Source organism: Abramis brama (genome assembly GCF_963993115.1).
Source record: "Abramis brama genome assembly, chromosome: 9".
In the NCBI taxonomy this organism is placed as follows: domain Eukaryota; kingdom Metazoa; phylum Chordata; class Actinopteri; order Cypriniformes; family Leuciscidae; genus Abramis; species Abramis brama.
The window spans coordinates 36,303,225-36,329,291 of record NC_139971.1 but is presented as its reverse complement, the minus strand read 5'-3'; the positions used below and the strand labels follow the sequence as shown (position 1 = coordinate 36,329,291).

General features: G+C 38.2%; 1 protein-coding gene across 2 annotated transcripts in view; it reads right to left on the bottom strand.

Annotated features, from left to right (window-relative positions):
* Nucleotides 1–19,131, bottom strand: part of gnao1a (guanine nucleotide binding protein (G protein), alpha activating activity polypeptide O, a) — a 91,813-nt gene extending 72,682 nt beyond the window's left edge. Inside the window, exons 1-2 of one of the 2 annotated variants that reach the window (XM_084123854.1) lie at nucleotides 18,390–19,131; nucleotides 18,209–18,251 (exon numbers count right to left, since the gene is read on the bottom strand). In XM_084123854.1, coding sequence (XP_083979980.1) covers nucleotides 18,209–18,251; nucleotides 18,390–18,507 — 161 coding nt within the window. In that variant the 5' untranslated portion in view covers nucleotides 18,508–19,131. The remainder of the gene's footprint in view (nucleotides 1–18,208; nucleotides 18,252–18,389) is intronic. The other variant, XM_084123853.1, reaches the window with a different exon arrangement.
* Between the last annotated feature and the right edge of the window lie 6,936 nt (nucleotides 19,132–26,067).

Below are 26,067 nucleotides of genomic sequence, written 5' to 3'. Positions count from 1 at the left end.
GTTAGAGAGCATGTAGTTTGTGTTTGTGTGTTTGTTTCTTGACCTAGCTATGGTGATAATACTAAGGCAGAGGAAGGTTGGAAATGGAGATAGAAAGCAAACATAGTGATGTTCAAAATGTACAGATAGTGATGCAATATGTCTTGTTATCTGTGTGTCACGGCTGCGGCTGTCCTACCCTGCTCTCAGTATTGATCAATTTAAAAAAAAAAGTTTACTTTTACGCCATTACAGTTCATTTATGCATAATTCATGAAGTCAGTGAGTGACAATTAGATGTAACATGATCTAAATCAGAGGCACTCAACTTCATGAGACCAAGAGGACCAAAAACAAATGATAAGATAATCTTTTTAATGTAAGACTGAATGCTATTCAGACTAGATTCGTTTACACAAACATATTTTGTTATTTTAATCTCGTTCAAATCAAGCAATGTGTCACACAACCTCTGTAAAATATTAACAGAGCAAATTAATCCTGAAATCTATAATTTTTTTCCACACAATGTTTCTCCTCATTTACTTTTGCTTCCATTCATTGTATATCTTGTTGTGACTACCATAACTAACTTTCTGGGTAAAATAGGTAGTGGTTCAAGTATTGTAGGCGTTTCATATATACTGTACACACACATTATCCAATAGTTTCTACAACCTATTGGCAACACTCACTTAAAAAAAAAAAAAAAAAAAAAAAAAACACTCCCATCTTAGTAGTTACAGAGATACCAATCCCATCCAGATCAGTATATTTGACAGGAGCTAATTTCACCTAATGTGTCAGTCAATCAGTCAGTCAAAAAAAAAAAAAAAAGTTGCAATATTTTGTTAATGCTGCCAGTACATTATGTAATGCACAACATTTCGAAAAAGCAATCAAGTACCTGTAAAGTCTGGATGACGCATTCACACAGGCATTCTAGTGATAAATAGTGTATCTTTTTAATTAGTATCATAACTACGCATGTCAAAAGCCATATGTCGAGTGCCTTCTAAATGATAAATACAATTGATGAATGATTAATGATTTTATTAGTTGACTACTACTATAGCCACAGTATAACCAAATAGCTATTGTCTCTTCATTTTGTGCTACTGAAAAACCAGTGGAAGATGGAGTTTTGTGATGAGGAGGGGGTATTAATCATCATGTTCAGTGGATTACAAATTAGTTGTGTCTTTATCATCCAACACTGTGTTGGAGTGCAGCGTGTCCAATGTAGACATCCTCCTGATTCCTAAGTTATTTTGTACATTGTCGTGGGTTTTACCGTCTCTTATTAAATGCCTTTTCCCTCACTCACTCTCACATTTAATATTTGAACCTCATTAGCTACAATAAAATGGTGTTATTTCTGCGATAGACGGCATGCCTGACTTTGATCTGGGGAAAGTAGAGCATTCGGAACAGCAGGGACGGGTTTCTCACAGAGAATATGACCCCACTGGAGCCAAACCACAAAGGGGGGCCCCAATGGCACTAGGTTACTGTGGCTAAAACCCTTAATTCAATTGATTTAGCTGAAATTAGGTTTGGACATCTGTCAGTTCTGCAATACTGAAAGATGGCAAGTCATGTTTAGATCATGAGGCTTTGACCCCCCTTTTCAAATAATATTATATGCATTTCTTTGATGGATAATGGCATTGTCTGGCCTGAAAGCGAAAGCCAATGAATTATCACATCAGTGCTCGGCTGGTCTTAGTAAATGGTGTTAGTGCGGCATGAGAAAAGCCAGACAGACTGGCAAAGCCTGGCATTATGCAGACCCAGACATCACACTGGTTTTATTAGACTGGTGCCAGAGAGAGGTGTGATGAAGCATGTGTTTGGGGATGATATTTTTGACCACTTGTATGCGTGCGCGCATGCACACACGCACACACACACACACACATATAATCCCAGGTGACCTGAAGGCTGCTACCTGTCTATCATTAGCTCAGCACTGCACTTAGTTCAACCAAAACCACTCTTACTGTGAAATTATAGTTCTAAACCAGTTTACAATTCATTTTATAGAAGCACCAGTAACGTTGTTTAATATTTTATTATCTTATATACAATTTTGTAAAGTAATTAATCATAATAAACTTTTGTAGTTTACATAATTGATCTTAAATGCTTAATTTGGTAACTCAATTTGGTGTACAAAGTGTAAAATACAAAGTAAATCGCATTCAGTTTTAAACCATTCGGTGTCTTTGTTAAGGAATAAAAAATAAAAAATGTACGATAGATGATGTTTTATTAATGCCACTGGTGATAAACTACAAAAATAAAAAAGAGATTAAATCATGATTACTTGCTTAGCCCTTAAAAAAGTTCTAGAATATACTGAAATATACATTTTTTGGTGTTTTTATTAAAATGATTTTAAATCACAATAACACAAAAAAAGCTAAAAATAAAATATGAATTTTCTTCTAGAATGATCATTTTTATCAAGCTTGTATATTTAAGTTCAGTAATTTCACTTAAATGCCAATGAAAATTACCTATTAATTGTCATTTAAGTAAAATTACTGAACTTAAATATATGAGCTTGATAAAAATGATCATTCTAGAAGAAAATTTCAGATGGCACTTAGAGGCTTTTGCATCTGAACTCTTCATATATATATAAAATACATTTCCATTATGAGCAATTAACAGCTGGTGCTAGCAAACCAATAAAAACCAGTGAAATGTCTGTCTGTCACTCTCACTCTCTCACTTTTCTCAGATGACCACTAAATAATTCAGGTGATAAAAATAACAAATGTTTAGGGTCTTTTGAAAGTCGCAATATAAATAAGGACATCGGTTTTTGATTCCCACGGGAGGATGGAAACATTGATCTGTTTCAAATGTGAGAAACTGAAAGTAGACACTCACTCAGATGGCTCCTATTACAGTCGACCTGGCAAAGACCAAGGGCCTGACACACACACACTCATTTTGGGTTTTCATGTTCTATGGGGACTAATTTTCTAATGTTCTAATTTTTTTTCTACTGTACAAAAACTGTTTATTATAATCACCTAACACTAAGGCCCAATCTCAATTCTCTGTCTTACCCCTTCCCCTTAGTTTTGCACGTTCACGTGAGACGTGCAAAACTAAGGGGAAGGGGTAAGACAGAGAATTGGGATTGGGCCTAAACCTTAGATTTTTAAACCTTTAAAAAACTAAAGCATTTTTACATTTTCAAAAAACATCCCTTAGTATGATTTAGAAGTTGTTTTCCTCATGGGGGCCAAAAAAATGTCCCCACAAGGACAAGGATTTTGGATATTGCCATCTTTGTTGGGACATTTTGTCCCCATAACGTGGGGTAGACCTGAACCACACACACTGTTTTAGGCCTTGTTTAGACCTGGTATTAAGATGCACTATGGTCGATCGGATCACAAGTGGATGACGCTAATTAAAGGTGTAAATGGGGTCTAAAATGTTTTGAGCTTGTCCAGTTTTGACCACTTCCAGAAGTAGTTGATAACGCATTTGATCGGTTTGAGTTCGTAGTGTAGACACGCATGTGGTCGAATGCTTCCGAACAGCCACAAAAGACCACCTACCCTCGCCTACTGATTTAGAGCGTAAACGTTATGGGAAGTGCGCTAGCCACACGGGATTTAAACGTTGTCAGCTGAAGACCCAAGTTTAGTTTGAAGACGAAAAAGATAGCAAGCACAATGTTCTCTTAACATTCCTGATCTAACATGCACTCACTTCGTTCAGCATGATCTTGCAGCTTTAAACAATCTGATATGGAGTTCACATACAAAATTGTTGCAATCCGCCCTGAAACCGAGACACAAGCGAATGGGGGCAAGATGGGGTTTTTGCACCAACATGACAATGCAGCCAGCATGAATGAGCGCTGGACTTGCCAAAAACAACAAAGACCTCTAATGCGGCATGTCAACTAGCTGACTACTTTTCTGGAAAGCTAGTCGACTAGTAAAAATCTGACGTTGTGCAAGCCCTAGTATGTTTACATCTCTGTCCTCAGCTCTACATTTATAGTCAGACAAAGACACTTGAGTATAATGTAAACAGAACAATGAGTACTTCCTGATCAGAATATATGCATGTATAGATAGATAGTCACTTCCTCATGGGTGTCTTCAAAAATGTATGTAATACATAAAAAGGAACATATAAAAGTGGTTCAGTCTAGGATTGTTATAATCTTATAAAACAGAGAACTTAAACGTTTACAGATCCAGACCCCCTGCAGGGACCGTTATAGAGAAAAGCCGGATTTTCTTGATAACGCTTTCAATAACACCTTTAACAAATATTATTACATTACAAAATGCTTACCTGATTTAAATGTAACAAATGTAGACATACATGTTTGAAATACACAACTGTTCAAAAGTTTGGGATAAAAGTTTATAGCTCAGATATAAACACTGATGTCGGTATAGCAATCAAAGTAGAGGAAATAAGTTTAACATGTAACTTAATGCTTCAAATAAAGATTGTATCAATTCCATCGTTACACCAGTAGGTGGCGACAAGTGACTTAAATGTATTCGTCATTGAAACATTAATTCAAGAGATTTATTTAAAATGTTGATGCATCCAGTAATAAAACAAAAGATGTCTATATGATTGAGTCATTGAATCATTCATTCAACTCAATCTTTTAAAATAATTGATTCAAATTAAAGGTAGGGTATGGGATTTGCAAAATGGCCGGCAGATTTTGAAAATACACAACTCAAATGGTTCTACCTTCTTTCCTCCAATGCTGGCCCTGACTCCACCCATTACTCTCTCTCTCCGTCTCTCGCGGTCACGCACGCGAGGGGGATGGGGGAGGGGGGAGGGGGGTATGGTACGACCGTTTGATTGACGAACTTACTGTCCAATGATTCTAGGTGGTCTTGGAAAGTTTTTCGAGTCCTGCCCGTTCCACAGATGATTAAATTGCTTAATTTTCATTTCAGTGCTTCTAACTCAGTGGCTGTAAGTGGGTTAGGAATAGGATTTCAAGTGATTTTGAAAAAATGGACAAAAAAGAGAATCACATACCCCACCTTTAATTAAATATGTTTAAATAGACTGCAGCAATTAAAATTTTGGCAGAACCTGTAGTAAATTACATGTTGTTTCATTTAGTTATATGTCCAGAATCATGGGAGAACCATACCAAAAAAATTGTGATTCTTAATTTATCCAGAATCATGCAGCTCTAGTGTTGGGTCTTTTTTTTAAAGAAATTAATACTTTTATTCAGTGAGAATGCATTAAATTGAGCAAAAGTGACAGTAAAGAAAATACGGTTTCAAATAAATACTGTTCTTTTGAACTTTCTATTCATCAAATATGGGTAACAATTTGTTTTTCCTTTGTTAAAGGGTCGACTCAACACATAGCCTACATAAATGCAAGTTTTATGAAAGTCTTAATGCAAGCGAAGAACAGTGAGTGTATTTTGTTTGTCCAAATATTGAGCTAATATCATAATCCAAGCCCAGCCACTTAAATTATGGTAGAAAGTTCACCCTATTGTCTAATGAGCAGCAAAAACCACCAGAGAACCAAACATTCCCACACAGGCATAAGAGCCCCGTCAAAATAAGTTCTAACAGCTTCGGGGATCAAGTTTTAGGACCCACATGAAAAAGAGGATAATGAAGAGTTGTTACAAGAAGAGAGAAGACGAGGGAGTTTCTTGGAAAGTTTGTGTGAGGTTAACAGTCATTTTCATCTTCTCCTCTCCACTGATAAGGGCTGATCTCTGAAAGCCAGCATGTGGGCGGAGGACAGACATCATTACAGCAACCTTCCCTTCAGATGAACTTATTATAGAACAGCTCATTAAAGAAGAGAGAGAACAGAGTGAGAGAAAGGATCATCTCAGATTGGAAAACTTATGGCATTCATGCATGAAGACTAATTTCCCACATCTCGCGGCTCTCTGTAAGGTATGTGTTTGTGTATGTGTCCTGAGAGGTGGAGGATCTGGCCAGCATGAGCTCCTGCTGAGGTTATTACATAATCGTGCCAACTGCGCTCTGTGACCTGTAACTTGGTTTGAGTACACTCAATCTTATTCGCACAAAGGGACAAATCATCACGGCATTCATCAACGTGAAGGGCATGTGCAGTACTACGGATAGCTGAGTGATTTAAAGGATTAATTCAAAATCATTTCAAACCTGCATAACTTTTTCTTCATGTTGTTCCAACCCCATATGAATTTCTTACTTCCATACAACACAAAAATAATGGTTTAGAAGAATTTCCCTTTTCCATATAATGAGAGTAAATGAGGACTGGGACTGTAAAGCTTTAAAAAGAAAAAAAGAGAACATAGTCCACATAGCTTTTGCACTATATTTCAATACTTCTGAAGCCATTTAATAGCTTCTCTGTGAGAAACAGACCTTAATGTTTGTTGAGTGTTTGTTTAGTTTTTTGTTAACTAAAATCAAAACTAAGACGTTTAAAAATCATTTTCGGTAAAAAATTGTTTTCAGAAACAAGCGAAAAAATAAAATGAAAATATATTCTATGAAAAACTTTATTGAAGATTTTAAACAGCAATAAATAATGTAGAGTAAGTAGAAGTACTAAAATTACTAAAACTAAAACTGAAATAAAAACATTTAAATACATTTAAACTACAAAGAAATATTTTTAAAAGACTGTGTGAAGTTTTAGTTCCAAATAACCCACAGATATTTTTATATAGCATGTTAAAATTATCAATTTTTGAGGGTGAGCAAAAACGCACCGTTTTGTGTCTGTTCCTTTAAATGCAAATGAGCTGCTGCTCCCGGCACAGAGGGCGGAGCTTCAAGAGCTTGCACATAATCATAATCAACCACCCCTTTAATAAAAAATATATAAGTATGTAAATAATACTAAAATTACACTGAAAGTGAAGAACTTTTATTTTATTTTTTTCATGGTGTTGTCATTTTTTTGGGACCACCATCCAGTTTCACTGTATGAAAAAGCGCAGCATGAACATTCTGCTATGTAATTTCTATAACATGAAAGAAAGTAATATGAGTCTGATATGGTAAACTAATACTTTAAGGTAAATGTTTTTGGCTGGCCTAATGAATTTAGAATGGTCGAGTGATGCCACAAAAAGTCATATGAATGAAGTACACATACATTGTGATGGACAGGATTAAATAAACATGATCCTCCTGACCTTTGGTTAAGATGGAACTCCATTTATCAGATCAGAGAGGTTAAGCGAAGACGATCTATAGAGCAAGTCACCGATGTGAATGTCTACAAGGTTTTATTTTAAAGTAGTGAGGTGGAATATGATTTAAAGGATCTCAAGAGTGCACACCGGTAGCCAAAATAGAAAAAACTTTCACGCACACACACACACACTCAACGGCCCACACTACCTCTTGCTCCTATCTCCCATTGCTGGCTCATGTCATCTGTAAGAGAATCCTTTGTCCTGATGGTGTTTTTGAGTGCTGTTTCTGTCATCACCCTCCGGACATGGCCACTTATCCCACTAAACACTGTGAGGGACATCTATTTATAACAATAATAATCAAGGCTTCGCTTTCTCAATCACACAGAGAGTTCGCAGGTCAACCCTTCCCTGTTAAAGCCTAACATCTGCCCAACATGTAGGCTGCCCGTCCCTTCTGCTGTCCCCAGATGTATGTGAGTCATTTTCTATTGGATCAATTCAAAGAAATGCTTGTCAAAAGAAAAGGGAAACTACAGGGCGTAATTACGAAACAACAAGCTGAGTATGATGGGTCTGTATATCCCTTCCTCTTTCTCTTCATTCCTTATCATCTCATTTTCTCTCTCAGCCTTTCTCGCAGAGTTATGTCAAAAGCAAGCTTTAAGAATAATGAAGAAGGGGTAGGTTTTTGAAAAGCAATTACACAAGGCTCAATATATATGTATATATATATGTGTGTGTGTGTGTGTGTGTGTGTGTGTGTGTGTGTGTGTAATATTTGTGTTGCACAGTGAGTTGTTGCCCATGTAGAGCATTCTATATGATTTGATTGATTAGCCTGAAAATGTGTCCCTTTATACCTACATGATGTGACATTTAGCCTAATATTACTTTCTCCGCACCCACTCAGCCTTGGTTATATAAGCAGAAATTAAAGGTAATTTCGAAAGTGGAGAAATTTACATTAACATTTTGATGTAAGCTTTTGAATACTACGCACTGATGAATCATACCAGTCATTTATTAAGAAAGTAAACTGGGTCGATTTTAATTTCATGTTGCTTAAAAGCAGGATGATGTTAATACTACCAGACTAGCAGATTATTATGGACTGGTTGTGAATACATAATATTACTCACACCCAGATATGTTTAGCCATCATCCTGTACGCTCCCCACGGCCAACCCCCTGATTCACTCCCACTTTTCTTCTGATTCACGGATCGCATTAACTCCCCCTCCCCCTTATCTACTCTGGGTCATTTGTCATCCTTCAATTGTGGCAGCCATTGTCATCTCCATGGCAACAGAGTGAAGAAAAGAGGGAGGGAATGCATACGGGTAAATGAAATGAGGCAGCACATTCTGAACATTCGCCAGAGGAACAGCAGCTGAAAGCACCGACCGTTACTTATGGACAACAATTTCACACATCGTTCACTGTAAGAGTTAAACCATCAGCTGTTCCTGACAAATGATGTTACGTGTGCTTACCGTAAAATGATGGGGCAACATCTGTACTTTTCAGTCAGTAAAAAGGAAGCGAACACTGCAAAAGCAGAAATGCTCCACTCGGTGTGTGAACAAAAGGCCACAGGCGGAGTCCCTACTGAATCTACAATTATACCTTAATTAAAAGTTGCTTGTGTAATACCCAAGCTCCATTTGCGTTTCTGTGTGTGTGTGTGTGTGTGTGTGTGCGTGTGTGTGTGTGTGCGTGTGCGTGTGCGTGTGTGTGTGTGTGTGTGTGTGTGTGTGTGCGTGTGTGTGCGTGTGTGTACACGTGTCGGCTCCCCAGGGCCGAAGGTTGCTGGAAACAACCAGCAGACAGACCAATTTATACCTATTTGCAGTCACCAGGTAAAGGTTACAATGATACACAAATGGCAAAACACAGTCACAGCAGGATGCAATTAACACTCTTCACTCACATCACCCCACAACACACTTTTCACCAGTATCCCACTAACGCTTGCAAATAAGAAAATTATTTGCACACAGCTAGGTGTGAAAGATAAAAGCATGTGACATTCTAACATTTAAAGAGACACTTCACTTGAAAATTTTAATTCTGTTACCCACCCTCATGTCATTCCAAACCTGTATGCTTTTATTTAACGGTAGAATACAAACAAAACAATTGAAGAATCTTCACATAGATCTTCTCCATACAGTATAAGTACATTGGCTCTTTTTCCTCACACAAAATCCAAAAAAAATAATCGTATGGCGTCTCAAGGTTTGGAATACATCACACAAGTTATACAGACTTTTATGGTATTTTTATAGTACTTCACAGCTTGTGGACAGTATGAGCATTATATAGAATCATTGTATGGAAAATATATGTAAAAATATTAATAAATTATACAAGTAGTAAGATTTCTATTTCAAATAAATGCTGTTCTTTTAAACTTTTCATTCATCAAAGAATCCTGAAAAAAAAAAAAAAAAATCTATCAAGGTTTCAGCAAAAAATATTAAGTTTCTGCAAAAATATTAAGCGGCACTGTTTTTAACATTGATAATAACAATTTAAAAAAAACTTTCTTTAGCACCAAATCAGCATAACAGACTAATTTAATATAACACTGAAGACTGGAGTAATGGCTGCTGAAAATATAGCTTTGCCATCACAGGAATAAATTACATATTAATATGCATCCTATAAAAGTATATAATATTTTGTTGCATCCCTTCTTATTTAGTATTTTTTTAATTAACTCTTTTCCCACCATTGACGGAATTTCCGGCTTTCAGTGTTTTCACTGTTATACGGTAGGGGCACTATTACACATCTCCTGAAAGAGTACTGGATCTCCAGATAAAAACACAGACAAGAAGGAAGCAGAAACAAGTGATAAAAGCATTGTTTATGCACGTTGTAGTCTTTGAAAAAAAAAATTGATTTTCTCAGCTTTTTGTTTAAAATGTTGCTTTTACTTACCCACACAAGTGTTAATAAAAAAAAGAATGCATGAAGCTAGAAAAATCACTTTTTTTGTTTGTCCGTTTTATTTTTGTTTTTAAATGCAAAGGCTCGGTTTTTTGTTTTGATATCTTGCATGTTCAGATATTCATACAACAAATTATCCTGGGGGCCATGAAAAGTTTTGTAAAAAATCAGCAAAAATGCTGACTGTGGCTTGTTGCAACTTTTATTTTTTAACGCTGGCAGGGAAAGAGTTAAGGACTATGCCACAATCTGATCCAGATACACATTATGTAATTGGACCATAAGTGGAGTTCACATTGCACCGCCATGCTGTAAATCAGCTGACCTCAGATCAGATGAGCAGAACCACCCTGACTGCCTCCCCAATAAAGCTCTTTTGTGTTGGTGTTGAAGGGGCTGGCCTAGGACCTGCATTATGGCCAAACACAAACACCTCACTAAGACAAAGGCCCTTTGTTTGATCACCAGTACATGGGTCAGCCAGAACTCCCTACACGGCAAGTACATATGGACCCACCACAGAGAGACCAAAAGAGATGGAGAGGGTCGAAAAAAAAGATCCGGTGGGAGAACAAGGGGTCACTGAGGGGTTCAGGGAAGCACTTGACATTCCAGCCCCACTGTTTCCCACTCTCCGGCCCAACTCGGGCATCGACTCTCACTGCCGTAAAGAGAAATCTGCTTGAGTGTGTGACTGAGTAAGAAAAATAGACACTTTTTATTTGCCTGAGCTGAACACTTCCTCTCTACCTGTGTTTTTTACTCACAAGAAGTGAGAATAAAATTACTGCGCAGTATCTTAAGTAGAAACCCAGATACATGGCTCTATAAGCCAGGACGTAACAAAAAGTGGGGTTTTATTCCCAAATATTGTGCTATTTTAGATCTCAATACAGCATCAATACTCTCAAATATTCTCAAACCAAATTAGCAGTTACATTAAAGAATACAAAAATTGACCAGTTTACAATAAAAACCATGGTAGAGAAGATCTGAATGCTGCATGTAGGTTTGATACCTTTGCATGATACTACCCAGTAGCGTTCACAAATCAGATGCAAAATACATGCTGCCATGGTACAGTATATAAACAAATATACACTCATTTAAAATCATACTCCACCTCAAAGAATTGAGGTGTGCATTGTTCAGTCACACTGAGTCTGCGGGCCGAGCCAGAGGGGATCATGCCAGAGTATTACAGTCAAAGCTCTGGGAAATCAACACATGAGAACCGTTTGTTCTCCCTGTGCTCAGTCAACTCCAATCACATCAGCTAGAAACATAAAAACCCCTCTATTACAGAGGGACAGAGTGTCAGACAGACAGTCAAAAGATCATCGACAGAGAGAGAAGCAAAAATGGACGGGGAAACTCTCATTTGTACTGTTCATTTCACCAGTCTGTGTGTTTCATCAGAGCTCCTTCCCTTTTTTATAGTGACTCAGAGTGACTTTTTTTTATAGTGACTTCCCCAAACACACACACACACACACACACACACTATGGTTCCACTCACAGCCCCACCCAAACCCACTGCACTTGATACATTAAAATATATAATCTTCCTATAGGAAGACCTCCCAATGGACAATCAGACGTAAATCTGTAGTTTAAATGGCCCTGCAATCTGCATACTGCTATTGCAGTTGCTAATAACAGGGCCAGCAGTGCTGCAGTCACAAGCAAGGGTGCTTTGTGTCAATGCTAATTTCCTTTCTTTGCATTAAAATGGCTTTTACCCACCCAAACAGCCCTCTTCAACTTACATCTGCTATGAAGCTTTGAACAATACAAAATGTGCAGTGAGGTCAGAGCATACACCTACTACACTTAAAAGGCTAAAAAAGGAAGCAAAATGCAGAATTTGTATGATTTTGTATATTTTCATTTGTAAAATAAAATGAGCAAAACACTAAAAAGACAATAAAAAGAAAACACTACATTCAGTTCTTTTAAATGTTACAGGCAAATTTAGGCATCACAATATTATATAAAGTTCACTATGAAAACCATACATTTTGAGATCTACCTAAGATTAAAGGTGCTCTAAGCAATGTCACGTTTTTTAGGCCAAACCATTTTTTGACACATACAGCAAACATCTCCTCACTATCAGCTAGCTGCCTGCCAGTTAGCTAGAGGAGAGATGTCCTAGACAACGACAACGACTAACATTAAAAAATTTAATTCTTGAGAATTTTGATATGGCCGACACACGACCAAAGAGACGACATTCTGATGAACAAATAACAAAGAAGAGGGAAAAGGAGAAGGAACGCACATTTACATCGGAAATCCCGGTACATCGGAGGATTTCATCGGAATTTACATCGGAAAAGCGTTCAAAATGTGGCGAGAACTCCGCCGGCAGAAAACCTTCCAATCCGAAATTTAGGTGGCTCTGTTTTTGCTGGACAAGTGGGTAAATCCAGTTTGGTTTTTCTAAATGGTTCATGACTGTTTCAGGAAGCACAGAATGGAGGGGGAGGGGACGGGATGAGGAGGAGGGAGGGTCGAGCTAGCCTCCGTTTTGTTTGACAATACTTTGAACGTCAACAAGAAGTGACTTCACCCAACATCGCTTAGAGCACCTTTAAATTAATTAAATTACGAGTGTAAGTAAGGTAATCCAGGTCATCAGAATCATCAGCCAAAAACAGCACCAGTATACTGAGTATCCAATCCATATTCCATACTTGTATTTATATATATCAACGTCGCCAAGATTTAGTAAAATGAGGAAACTAATATTGTGCACACGATTTACTTAAAACAAGGGAACGAATTAGTCAAACGTGCTGACGTACTAAGCTGTGGGAACGAATTGTTAATTAGTGGCCACGATATAAATATTTTTACATAAAAGGTATTTTACTTTATTAAAAAATAAATAATAATTCTTAGCTCTAGAATGTCGCAATTCAAATTTACAATGCTGTAGAGTTGAAGTCTTTCTTCTAGGGGAAGTGAAACACACTCTAATTTAAGCTTGCAGTATCTTACAGACTTCTTCATCTAAACCTTCATCAGACACCAATCACTCAACACATGTCAACCTCTAGAGACTAGATACATAATGTTTCGTGCTCTGCTACTCGAGTGCATGGCCACAGTTTAGCTTCATGGATGTACAGATGGAGTAAAACTGAACAGCTGGGTCCTCTGCTTCAACCCTTCAATTAGCCAGCTACAGGACAGCCTGGCATATTGCATGCTGTAGAGATCACTTTAGAAAAAAAACAAACATTTTTAATCCTATCCAGCAGCAGAAGTCCGCTTTTAAAGGATAATATGACGAGTGGCCTTGGATTACAGTTCACAGATTAGACAATAAACCACTTGATGATCAGATGGTAAAATAGTCTAAATAAGGATTTCATTTTTACTACACGGCTAGTTGTCCAGAAAAGTAGTAATCCAGTAAATGTTTATCTTATCTGACTTAGAATATTACAGCATCAGCGGGTTTTGGCAAATCCAACATTATTCACATAGAGTTTGTTATTGAGAGTCCTTCTTATCGCCCATTATTAGATTCAGAGTGCATTGTCATGTCCCATTCGCTTTCAGTTTCTCTCAACTCTATGGATGACACTTGATTAGTATCAGGGCAGTTTGCAAGAATTTTGACTTGTATTTTCACTCCAAATTCACTTTATAGTCACTTCTTAATACTATAGTTTGACAGTTTCCTACACACCACTACCATTCAAAAGTTTGGGGACGGTAAGTTCTTATGTTTTTGAACATATTTACTAGTTAAAAAACAGTAAGACTGTGAAATATTATTAAATATCTGTTTTATATTTTTATATATTTTAAAATGTAATTTTTTCCTGTGATGGCAGAGCTGCAATTGACAGAAATTGACTTTTTCTTTAGAAGGCAGGACTTATTTCGCCAAACTTCGCGCTGCACTTTCTCCCATTCATAAGTAATATGAGTTCCCCGTCTTTCTATATTTAAAATCTTTGGCGTTATTCAGTAGTCTTCAGTGTAACATGATACTTCAGAAATCTTCTGATTTGGTGTTCAAGAAAGATTTCCTATTATTATCTATGTTGAAAATAGTTGTGCTGATTAATATTTTTGTGAAAACTGTGATACATTTTTAAGGATACTTTAATGAATAGATAATTCAAAAAGAACAGCATATATTTGAAATAAATTTGTCAAATTTAATCATATTACAAATGTCTTTACTGTCACTTTTGATCAATTTAATGCATCCTAGTTAATCTTAATCTTACTGACCCCAAACTTTTAAATGGCAGTGTACAAAATTAGTATTAATATAAATATTCAACTATAGTGAGTGCAACACCTAGTCTATGTTTAACAGCCTTATGAACAAGAATCAGATCCGGGACCTGACGACATACAAACTGCTTTAATATGCCACAATCGTGCGCACATCATACCATATAACTTTTCGTACATACATTTTATCTGCTTTCTGAAGGCTTTTGATCATCCATGCATGACACGCGTGGGTGAAGAAGTGACATGCACGATGATGACACACACAGCTCCGTCTCCAGGGTCTATAAAACTGTTCTCCATCACCATATACTCAGATTTTTTTCTCTCCCCCGAACACACAAAATACATCTTCAATTGCTTATATTTCATTCCCATAGGACTAGGTGCCAGGAAGATGACCGCAGAAACAGAGAAAAAGAGAGAGAGTGCCGTGTATGTGTGGTGTGATGTGATCAGATACTGAGAGCAGCCTGCACACACTTAAACACTCCCCTCTCACACTGAACTAATAAAGCAGATGGAAGCACTGTTGCCTGCCTACAGGACTACACCATAATCACAGGGTTTACCAACATCTCCCCTCCTCATGCTGCGCCCTCTCTCTCTCACCATCTTTCACACATCACCCAGTTCCCTGGTTTACTCTGACATGTTAAGTGCACACCTCCTTGTCTCATCTGCACTTTTCAAGCCATGCATTACAGAATACTGTTTAACTAAAGGCTAGAAACCATCTAACACACAGTGGAAGTGTTCCGATTAGCTTGCTGCAATGTAAATGTTGTGGTTCGGTTTTGTCTTATATATGCCTTGACAATAAGGCCAGACCAAAACCACTGATCTAGATTCAACATAGCTCTGATTTTATCGCATACACATAACATTTCCTGAAACATGTCATGACATATTTAGGCTTATATGCATACTTAACCGTTATCTCTGGGGAAGCTTGAAGACATAATAAATTCAGCTCCGCCAACCATATAGAGATCGGCTCTTTCACATTAGAGCAAAAAATGTATATCTTAAGAGACTGCCACTGGAGTGCCACTGGAATTTTATTTGGTTTGTTCTGGATTTTAATAACATATAACAGATTGTAAAATTGCTTTTTATTGTACGCACTTAGCAATGCGACATAATTACAAGTACATTAAATGCAATACATTATATTAAAGCTGCAATATCCTAAAAAGCATTTCAAGTAAGTGACAGTGGCGGAACATTTAATGATCTAGTTAAGCTCATAAAAAGCCCTAGAAAAACAACTAATTCACGGCGTATTACAGTAAGAAGCCCAGAGCTGCATATTCCACTCCTTCAGGAGCCAAACAGTTTAACCAGCTCCATCATGAGACACTCTTATTACCCAATTAAGCACATAAGAGCAACAATGAATCCTTAGAGAGGAAAGATTCATCACTCTTTGGATGACTTAGAAATATGCCTGAGGCATTAGCTACAATGGCTTAAAAGCACAGTGGTGAATACTGTCATTAATTTGTTCAGCTGACCAAGCAATTTGAAATGTTGGTTTCATATCCTCAAACTCAACTTGCAATATACACCCCGTTGTTGATTTGCATCTTTCTCCCTTTTGGGAGAAATTGTACAGTCAGATTTATTAGAAATTCTCCATCTGAATATATCATAACACAAACACTACGCTAGACTAGGCTATATTGAAAAATATCAAATCCTACATAAGAGGAATTCACTCACTGTGGGGACATTTTATGCACCTACAAATTTAAATATCTGGGGTATTTGCATTTGCACCCCGCAAATTTCTTCCTCAGCTCGTCAGCTGATTTAGCTTATTTTGCCATTGTCCCAAGTTAAGCATTGTATTTATTGAGTAAAACATTCACACACACAATATAATACAAAAGAATCGAAGTAGATGGGTGCATCTCTCCCTGAGCACAAGACGCACAAATCCATCCCCTGTTTTCCCTCTCGCCGCAGGTTCAAGGCTCTTAACGACGGAGAAAACCGAAACTAGCCGAAGAAAGCCGATCACAGAAAAAGACTCTGCTGGGCGCTGTCCACCACTGAACCCGCCTGAAATCCTCCGATGTACAATTTCAAACATTTCCGAGCTAATTACGTTCATTTTCCATAACAATTGCTTTGCATCGCATTACAAAAACACCGTGATATAATAACATAGTCAGACCAGATAGCCCATACAATGCCATTTTCCAAGGGCTACAGATTTCGATTCGACAAAGGCAGGGCTCGTGCACACCTTTGAGAATGGATGCGTTTCTTCATCGAAAGCTTTGCACTGAGCAATAAACTGCGCGTGCTACAGCTCGACGTTTAAAAATCTCCCTTGCATCACTTACATTATAACCTCTATTTATCAGTAAGCATTCATCATAAGCCTATATGAATTCTATAACACACACCATGTCCAGATGGAGACAGTAACTATAAAAAAATAGATTATTCCAAAACGAGTCAAATGTAGTCTAATTACAGGAGCTGCATTTAAGATTCAATGCAAATGAGCATGTGACATCCAAACCACAAGGTAGATGAACAGATCGTTTTAAGTGAAGCGTAAAGAGGACGTCAGTGCATAAAAATGGCCGTGAGGAAGTTGAGCTGGTTGGGTGTCAAACCTTCTTCCCTCAATATGAGCATCAACCCAACACAGACTACAAAAAGCATGAAGGCCTGTTCATGTTGCACCAACGCCATGCACACACAGCCAACAGCATTATCTCCAGGCACCATTTGCCATATAAGCTCTGCCTTCACCATTCTCAACCAACAGAAGGCTCTTAACACCCTATTAACTGAATAGTATAAACCGACTGATAGTGTGTGTGGGGGGGGGGGGGGGGGGGGGGGTATACATTTACTTTTACAAGAGCTAAATAAAACCTTTTTTAATTGTTGTATTCCTTCTTTTTGACACAATACTATAAACACTGGACTATAATAAAATACAACACAACCTGCATTATGAATGAATGAATTAGCTTATGTTTTATTATGTAGGCTAGTTATTTATGTGAATGTAAATGGCTTCAAATTTATTTTAGAGCAACTAAGCTTATAATGCTATAAAATCTTAATTGGAAATGAATGGTTGATATGTAAAAGCTTGCAAACATTATTTTAAGGGGACGCCATTTAATACTGAAGAAACCAATACTGAAGAACCTATAACTAGTTAAGCAGAAAAGTGTGAATATGGTTAAAAAAGTAAAATATGGGTCAAATCAGTAAGGCTATCGGTAAAAGAATATCAATCTCTAAAGTGATGCTGCAAATCTGAAACACAACCATTTAAGTGTAGCATATATATATATATATATATATATATATATATATATATATATATATATATATATCCTATAAACGTTAATGCCTATATTGATTGATTTATGACGTTTGTCATATCAACAAATGCACAGGAAGACATCCGTAAATGCCCACAGGATGAAGTGAAATCGGGGTGGAGTGTGTCAGTGGACGCCAATAGAGCATTAACTAGGAAACACGGTCCCCCAGTTGACTTTCAGCACCATTTTCGTGAACAGCACATCGACTCCGCCTCGTCTTCCCGAACCCACTAATATACATACTGCGGATCTGCTACACCAGATCATCATCATGTCATTGCTACAATGTATGTAACACGCTAGTGGAGAATGAACTCCTTGAAAATATGGCGGACCTAAGAATTCGCCATCAAGCAATAGAGGGTGTGTGTGTGTGTGTGTGTGGGTGGGTGGTTTCGTGTGTCTCACACAGCGCACACTGACTGATGGATGTCATTTAAAACATGCCACTTACTTCATCTGTTTCACGATGGTACTTTTCCCAGATTCCCCGGCCCCTGTGGAGAAGAGACAGACACAAGGGAATAAGATCGCCTGTCACAATGAAGAGATCCCATACATGTGCAATGATCATCGGATGAGACACTGCGATGTGTAGGATACAGCTAGATTTGAAGGGCTCCACTCCGCATTACCTAGCAGGAGCAATTTCACATCTTTAGCAGCAGTGATTCCGTCTTCTTTAAGGTTTTTCTCGATGGCTTTGCTCCTGTCCAGAGCCGCTCTTTCCTCTGCGCTCAGTGTACATCCCATGACTAGATGAACCTCGGCTCTTTTTATCTCCAAAATGGTCCGGGTGAGAAATATCCTCGGTGTTTCTTCCTTATTCCTCTCTATGGCTGTCCCTATCCCTCTCTCTCTCTCACACACACACTCTCTCTCTCTCTCTCTCCCTGTCGGCGACTAGCTAGAGCATTAAATCCCGCAAAAGACAACGTTGGGCTGGAACATAAGTCTCTGGCGCGCGCTCTCGGTCTGTGTAACGGGGTCGTGGTGCTCGGTCCTCGGGCTGGGAGGTCTCTACTGGGCGGCGGCGGCGACTGCTGCGAGCGCTGGCATCGTTAGCGTGCTCACAATGGAGGGTCAGTATGGAGAGAGAACGCGCTGGGCTCGACGTTCTCAGACAATCTCGCTGACGTCAGGAGCACAGAAGGAGAGAGACAGAGCGAGCGCGCGCGCACGAGCGAGCATTCGAATCGCGCACCGCTAACTACAGCTAGATTTATACTGTTATCTGCAGGCGGAATAAATGCGCTTTGCTTGGTATTTCACGCAACGCGACCGCTGTTAAACGGTGTGTGAGCACGACTAAGGGATCAATGTCGTGTTTCTGTGGGGAGCTGATGATTTAAAGCCGATGAGCGGGCCCTGGCCATAGGAAGAATCACAGAAAGGTGTGGCCATTAGCCTAGTGTTCAGAACCTGTAACAGCAACGCCAGATGACTAGAAATTTGATGAGAATGGGAAATTATTATATTGACAGACACGAAATTATAAACAAAATTGCAATTGAAAATCTCAAAAGGGTCTTAATCTTTTGCAAAGTAGCCTACTTTATTGACAAGGTTGTTTAACAAAGGCAGTATGCAAATTGTACAATCAATGACTTTCAGGAGAGTCGAATAGTTACAATAATTAAACTTTAAATGTAGGCCGAAGGTATTTTTACACACACACATAGGCCTACTGTAGCCTATATATACTGTAGCCTATTGGATAACTGACATTTAGCTAAGTGATGTGTATATATATGTGTGTATATGTATGTGTATATGTATGTGTATATGTATGTGTATATGTATGTGTATATGTATGTGTATGTGTATATGTATGTGTATATGTATGTGTATATGTAGGCTATGTGTATATATGTATATGTATATATATATATATATATATATATATATATATATATATATATATACACATATACATATATATATATATATATATATATATATATATATATATATATATATATATATATATATAGGCTACATATATATACACATTATATATATATATATATATATATATATATATATATATACACACATGTTGTGTTGTGATGCATAGAACCGTTGGGCGAAGTGGTCATTGCAGTGTTTTATCGTGAATAAAACACAGCTATTGACTAATCAGAATCAAGGACTGGAACTAACCGTTTTATAAATATATACACACACACACAAATATATATAATTTTTTTTAGACCTATTATAAATTATTTTTTGTGCACATACTTGTTTTAATTAATGTGCCCTCGTAATCTCTAATGAAAAAAATACATCTCTTCTCTGATGACGTGTGCACAGCCGCAAGGGCCCATTCGGCAACTTGTCACACATGAGATCTCAGCAGTTAGCAAACAATAACGATTATCCAATCAATTCCCAATAGAGAGAAATCAAGTCTTATTCAAGAAGCTGTTTCACTTGGACATGTGCGTCAAAATATGTCTTTTATCGTGACTATTGTTTTACGGGACATATCTGGAGATAGCCTACGTCAGAAAATCCATAGGCTACATATGGAGCTGGTTATATAATGCAAACTGCTAAATATTTAGTTTACAAATCATGCACTATGGTATAATGTTTTGAGGTTATAACAAAGTATTGTGCAAGGAACCCCGCGATAATAAGAATAAGTTATTTGTGTTTTACTGCCTCTAGTGTTCATTTTAGCTAGAAAATGTAGTTAATGGCATCTATAAATATGTTTTTTGAGTTTTGGAAAAATTTAGTTTGAGGCACATTTTCCAATGAGCCTATGTTGTTTTTTTAGCCTTTATTTGGCCTACTGGCCTACTGCTAATTTTACATTTGTCGTCACTAAAACATTTGAAAACCTTTTTGAAACCTAATAACCTATATTTAGTGCCCTGTTTACACCAAATATTAAGATACATTTCGCTGCATCAGATAGTGGAGAATGCTAAATACAGGTGTCAACGGGTCCATAATGTTTTAAGACTGCCCAATTTAAACCACATTTAGAGAACGGTAAAATGCTTTTAAATAGCTTTGAAGGACCGTTGTGAGACATAATAACCTTTGTGGGACATGTTGTGAGAAAGCACGTTAAGACATGGGATTTAAACTTTACCAGGTGAAAAAAGAAGACAGGAAAGATTAAATAAAGAAACTGGATCTCTGAGTCAGCCCAACCAGGTGTGCGTCAGCCTTTTGGATCCCTCTGCTAGAATATCAATACACAATAATGAAATAAACATTCGTTAAAGGCATTAATGAATATTTTCACAGATGCACACAGATAACTATGGTGTGCAGCTTAAATATGCCGATGCATGGCTGGAAAACCTGCATTTGGTCTTTTTCTGACAATTTGGGGAAATGTGAAAAGGTTAGAAAGATTAATTTTGAAAATCAAATGCATTAAAAATTCAAGTGGCACAGTATTCTCCTGTTCCAAAACTCCTATCCTACACTAAAACTACACTGCTCAAAAAAATTAAAGGAACACTTTGAAAACACATCAGATCTCAATGGGGAAAAATATCATGCTGGATATCTATACTAATATGAACTGGGTAATGTGTTATGAACAAAAGGATGCCACATCGTTTGATAGAAATGAAAATAATCAACCTACAGAGGATTGAATTCAAAGACACCCCGGAAATCTAAGTGAAAAAATGATGCAGCAGGCTTGTCAATTTTGCTGAAATTTTATTGCAGCAACTCAAAATGGTTCTCAGTAGTTTGTATGGCCCCCACGTGCTTGTATGCATGCCTGACAACGTCGGGACATGCTCCTACTGAGACGACGGATGGTGTCCTGGGGTATTTCCTCCCAGATCTGGACCAGCGCATCACTGAGCTCCTGGACAGTCTGAGGTGCAACCAGGTGATGTCAGATGGACCGAAACACAATGTCCCAGAGGTGTTCTATTGGATGTAGGTCAGGTGAGCGTGGTGGCCCTTCAATGGTATCATTCCTTCATCCTCCAGGAACTGCCTGCATGCTCTCGCCACATGAGGCCGGGCATTGTTGTGCACCAGGAGGAACCCAGGACCCACTGCACCAGCATAGGGTCTGACAATGGATCCAAGGATTTCATCCCAATACCTAATGGCAGTCAGGGTGCCATTGTCTAGCCTGCAGAGGTCTGTGCGTCCCTCCATGGATATGCCTCCCCAGACCCTCACTGACCCACCACAAAACCGGTCATGCTGAACGATGTTACAGGCAGCATAACATTCTCCACGGCTTCTCCAGACCCTTTCCTGTCTGTCACGTGCTCAGGGTGAACCTGCTCTCATTTGTGAAAACCACAGGGCACCAGTGGCGGACCTGCCAATTCTGGTGTTCAATGGGAAATGCCAATCGAGCTCCCTGGTGCTGGGCAGTGAGCACAGGGCCCACTAGAAGACGTCGGGCCCTCAGGCCACCCTCATGAAGTCTGTTTCTGATTGTTTGGTCAGAGACATTCACACCAGTGGCCTGCTGGAGGTCATTTTGTAGGGTTCTGGCAGTGCTCATCATGTTCCTCCTCGCACAAAGGAGCAGATACCGGTCCTGCTGATGGGTTAAGGACCTTCTACGGCCCTGTCCAGCTCTCCTAGAGTAGCTGTCTGTCTTCCTGGAATCTCCTCCATGCTCTTGAGACTGTGCTGGGAGACACAGCAAACCTTCTGGCAATGGCACGTATTGATGAGCCATCCTGAAGGAGCTGGACTGCCTGCGCAACCTCTGTAGGGTCCAGGTATCGCCTCATGCTACCAGTAGTGACACTGACCCTAGCCAAATGCAAAACTGGTGAAAAACAGTCTGAAAAGATGAGTAGGGAAAAAATGTCAGTGGCCTCCACCTGTAAAACCATTCCTGTTTTGGGGGTTGTCTCACTGTTGCCCATCTAGTGCACCTGCTGTTAATTTCATTAACACTAAAGCAGCTGAAACTGATTACCAACCCCCTCTGTTACTTAACTGACCAGATCAATATCCCAGGAGTTTAACTTGACTTGATGCTATTCTCTGATTAAAAAGTGTTCCCTTTATTTTTTTGAGCAGTGTATGATATAAACCCATGAGCGCGAGTATGGTCTAGAAATGGTCTGTATAATCTAATGAGCATGGAATTGAGAATGGAAGTCCTATTCCAATTTGATTGCCTGCGTATTTCAATTTAACTGCCTCTGTCAACACTTTCCAGTCCCCTGTTTATAGACATGAGCTGATTTAATTGTCTGGGTCGATCAATGCTAAATAAAGAATTTTCATTACAGGTCAAATATTCTATTACAGTCAATTATTATTATTAAACTGAGGAATTTAAAAAGCAAAATATAAACACACCAGTTTCAATTATAAGCATTTCATTTGTCTTGAGTCGACCCATTGAACTGTAGAGAGGTGTCTATTCACACATTACATACAAACTCAGTGGTGTGATATTGTCAGTATTGACAGTAATTTGCTATTATGACTTGGTGATATCACACTGCTAAAAAAAAAAAAGAGGATCATCTTAAAAATAAATGTATCTGCCATATGGCTATAGCAACCATTCAGATGCTTTGCAATAATATTCTATTATTGACAATTAGGCCAGTAAAGCTTTGTTGATTTGATTTGACTTGATTTGAAAAGGAAAGGAAGGAAGGGAGGAGAGAGAGACCAAAAAGGATAAGACTGAGGGGGTCGATTTACAATCCCTCTTCTTAATGAATTGGAAACCAGTGTATCTATTCTGGCATTTATGCTATAGGCAATGCCTGAATCTGAGAGGTGATTGAGGGTCTGACCCATGTCAGGAATACAGTAACAGTGTTTACTCATTTAGCCCGGCTTCCAGAGAATAAATATGTGCCTGTTTTGTAATTAATTCATTTGCTTATACAACCAAATTAATCAAGAGTTATTTTTTGCAGAAAGAGAATTGTCCATTCTGCTTTTCTAATGATAGCTGTATGAGAAATGAAAGACAACTGTGTTTAAGGTCATGAAGGTCAAAAATGTATCCACTAACACATTATGCATACTTAGCATGTGTAATTCTTTTTAAGATTTATAGCACAGTTTGGCACTATATGTTAAACTATGCCAGTGAATCATGTGTTGAAGTTTGTATCATTGCTCTGTGGGGATGTAGTTTTCATATTCTGGTCCTGTGAATGTCTTGACGAAACAAAGCCTTGAAGGGAAAATATATCACCAATGTTTTATCTAATTGTGCTTGCAAGTGTTTATTATTAGTAGAAGCATGTGACCATGCCAAAGGTGTCAGGGTTCTAGAGAGGACCCAAACGCAGAGATGAGCAATGACAAGATTTATTGACAGGACGGTTGACAAGGCACAAGAACTGAGGAGGGAAACAGTCCAAACCGTAATGGCAGGACACAATGGAGAAACAGGCTGGTTGGGGGTGAGACCGCACCAGACACTGATGGAGACTAGCCAGCGGCTGTGGGAACCAGAGGCTTGACATTTGGTGGTGAGACTTGACGTAGCATCAGACTAGCTGCCAGGCTGGGAGAGTCAACAACCAGGAACAGGAAGCAAGGCAGGGACCAACAAGACGAGATAAATAAAAACATAAGCACACTAGAGAAAAAAAATAAAGAACCTAAATATAACTGAGTTTGCAGAAGAGAATAAAAGTAATAAACACAAGAAATCAATTTTTTTTTGAAGAAGAAGAAAAATGGAAACTAGAAAGGGGGAAAACAGACAACAATAAATCAAGAGAGAACCAACAAATAAGGCTTGGGAGAACTAGAGAAAAAATAAAGATCCTGACTAGACTAAAGCAATCAAACAGGGACGAAGAAACCCTAGAAAAGCCAAAAGGAAATAATACAAGACTAAACTTGTGTGTCTAACAAGACCCATAGACACAGGTAAGCTAAAATGCATGCAATGCATGCATGCAACAAACCAGAAAAGATATGAGGGAAAGGAGCAAAATATAAAGGGAGGAGTCCATATCCATCCTAAACAGTATGTGAGATTAAAATAAGTGTGTCCCAAAGCATAGTATGTTGAAAAGAGCATGCCAGAAGTCCCCGGATGGCCTACTATTTCCTATTTAAGTGTGGATCCGTGCTCACTATAACAGCTAATATTCAGTGATCCAGTTCAGAACTACAAACACAAGTAAAAAGTGTTCAGAAAACTACAAAACATGGCGGATGTGCACAACCGATGGTTAAGAAGAGAGATTTAGATAAAGGGGTTTGACTGACTAATAATCAACATTTAAGCTGATAAAAATATTTATGTAATGTTATGCGTGTTATATTTCATCTGCAACAACAATGTGAACTTTTATGAAGATCCTTTTGGCCATTAACTTTTAAATGCATCGTTATGCATAAATATGAGGAGAGTCTCCGCATGAAAGACCCGTGACAAGCAGATCAATGTGCTATTGCGTTTCTCTCCGATACAGTAGGAAATTAAATTAAATGTGGAGGATTTTATCTTTGACAAGATGATTGACAGGTCAGTTTAGTCAGCATGTGTCTTCAGTAAACTCTGTCAACTGATTGAACTTCAACTTTGACTCCTGGTCTTCATTGAGCATACTGGTGTCTTGATATGGTCTAACAGTTATTCCCCTACAAGACAGAGAAGAGGTGAGAGAGACAGTGGTAGGAGTGATTGAATCTGTGAATCTGGCAGTGGATATCCTCCCACGCACCTGTGCAAAGCAGTTTGCCCAGGCTTGTTTTCAGCGTTCGTAAGCCAACTGCTGACATGCTCAACTTCACTACACATACATGTCATGCGAATGCTTTTCCTTTGTTTATCTGTTTAGAATAGAGATCAAGAAGGGTTGAAAATTTGAACACTAAGATGATTTTTAGTCTGAGATGGATGTCAATGTGCCAGACACTGACCTGTTATATTGTTTTTGTATCTAAACAAGTCATGAGAAAATATGTTGAGACGGAAGTGAGACAGCAGACTAGAATCACTTCTTCTAATTTCCTATAATCCGTTACCTGAAAGTGAAATCTGTACACAGCCTGAAATGAACCTACATGTAGGACTGTAGTAACAAATGTTCAATATTATGATATATTAACACTCCAGCTCTAAATTTAAAAAGAAAAAAGCTTCTTCGGGTGCATTTCACACTCCATGAGTTACTTTATTACTCTGTGAAAACAGGACATATATTGAGTTTTATAGCAGCCATATACTTTTTTACATTAACGATAAACTGAAAAATACAAAATATGACATCTTTTTGCAGCAAACATGCATCCACCACACTGCCATTCGTTTCCTGACAACATTTGAATTATCTTACAGTGGAGATCAACCACCAAATACCGCCA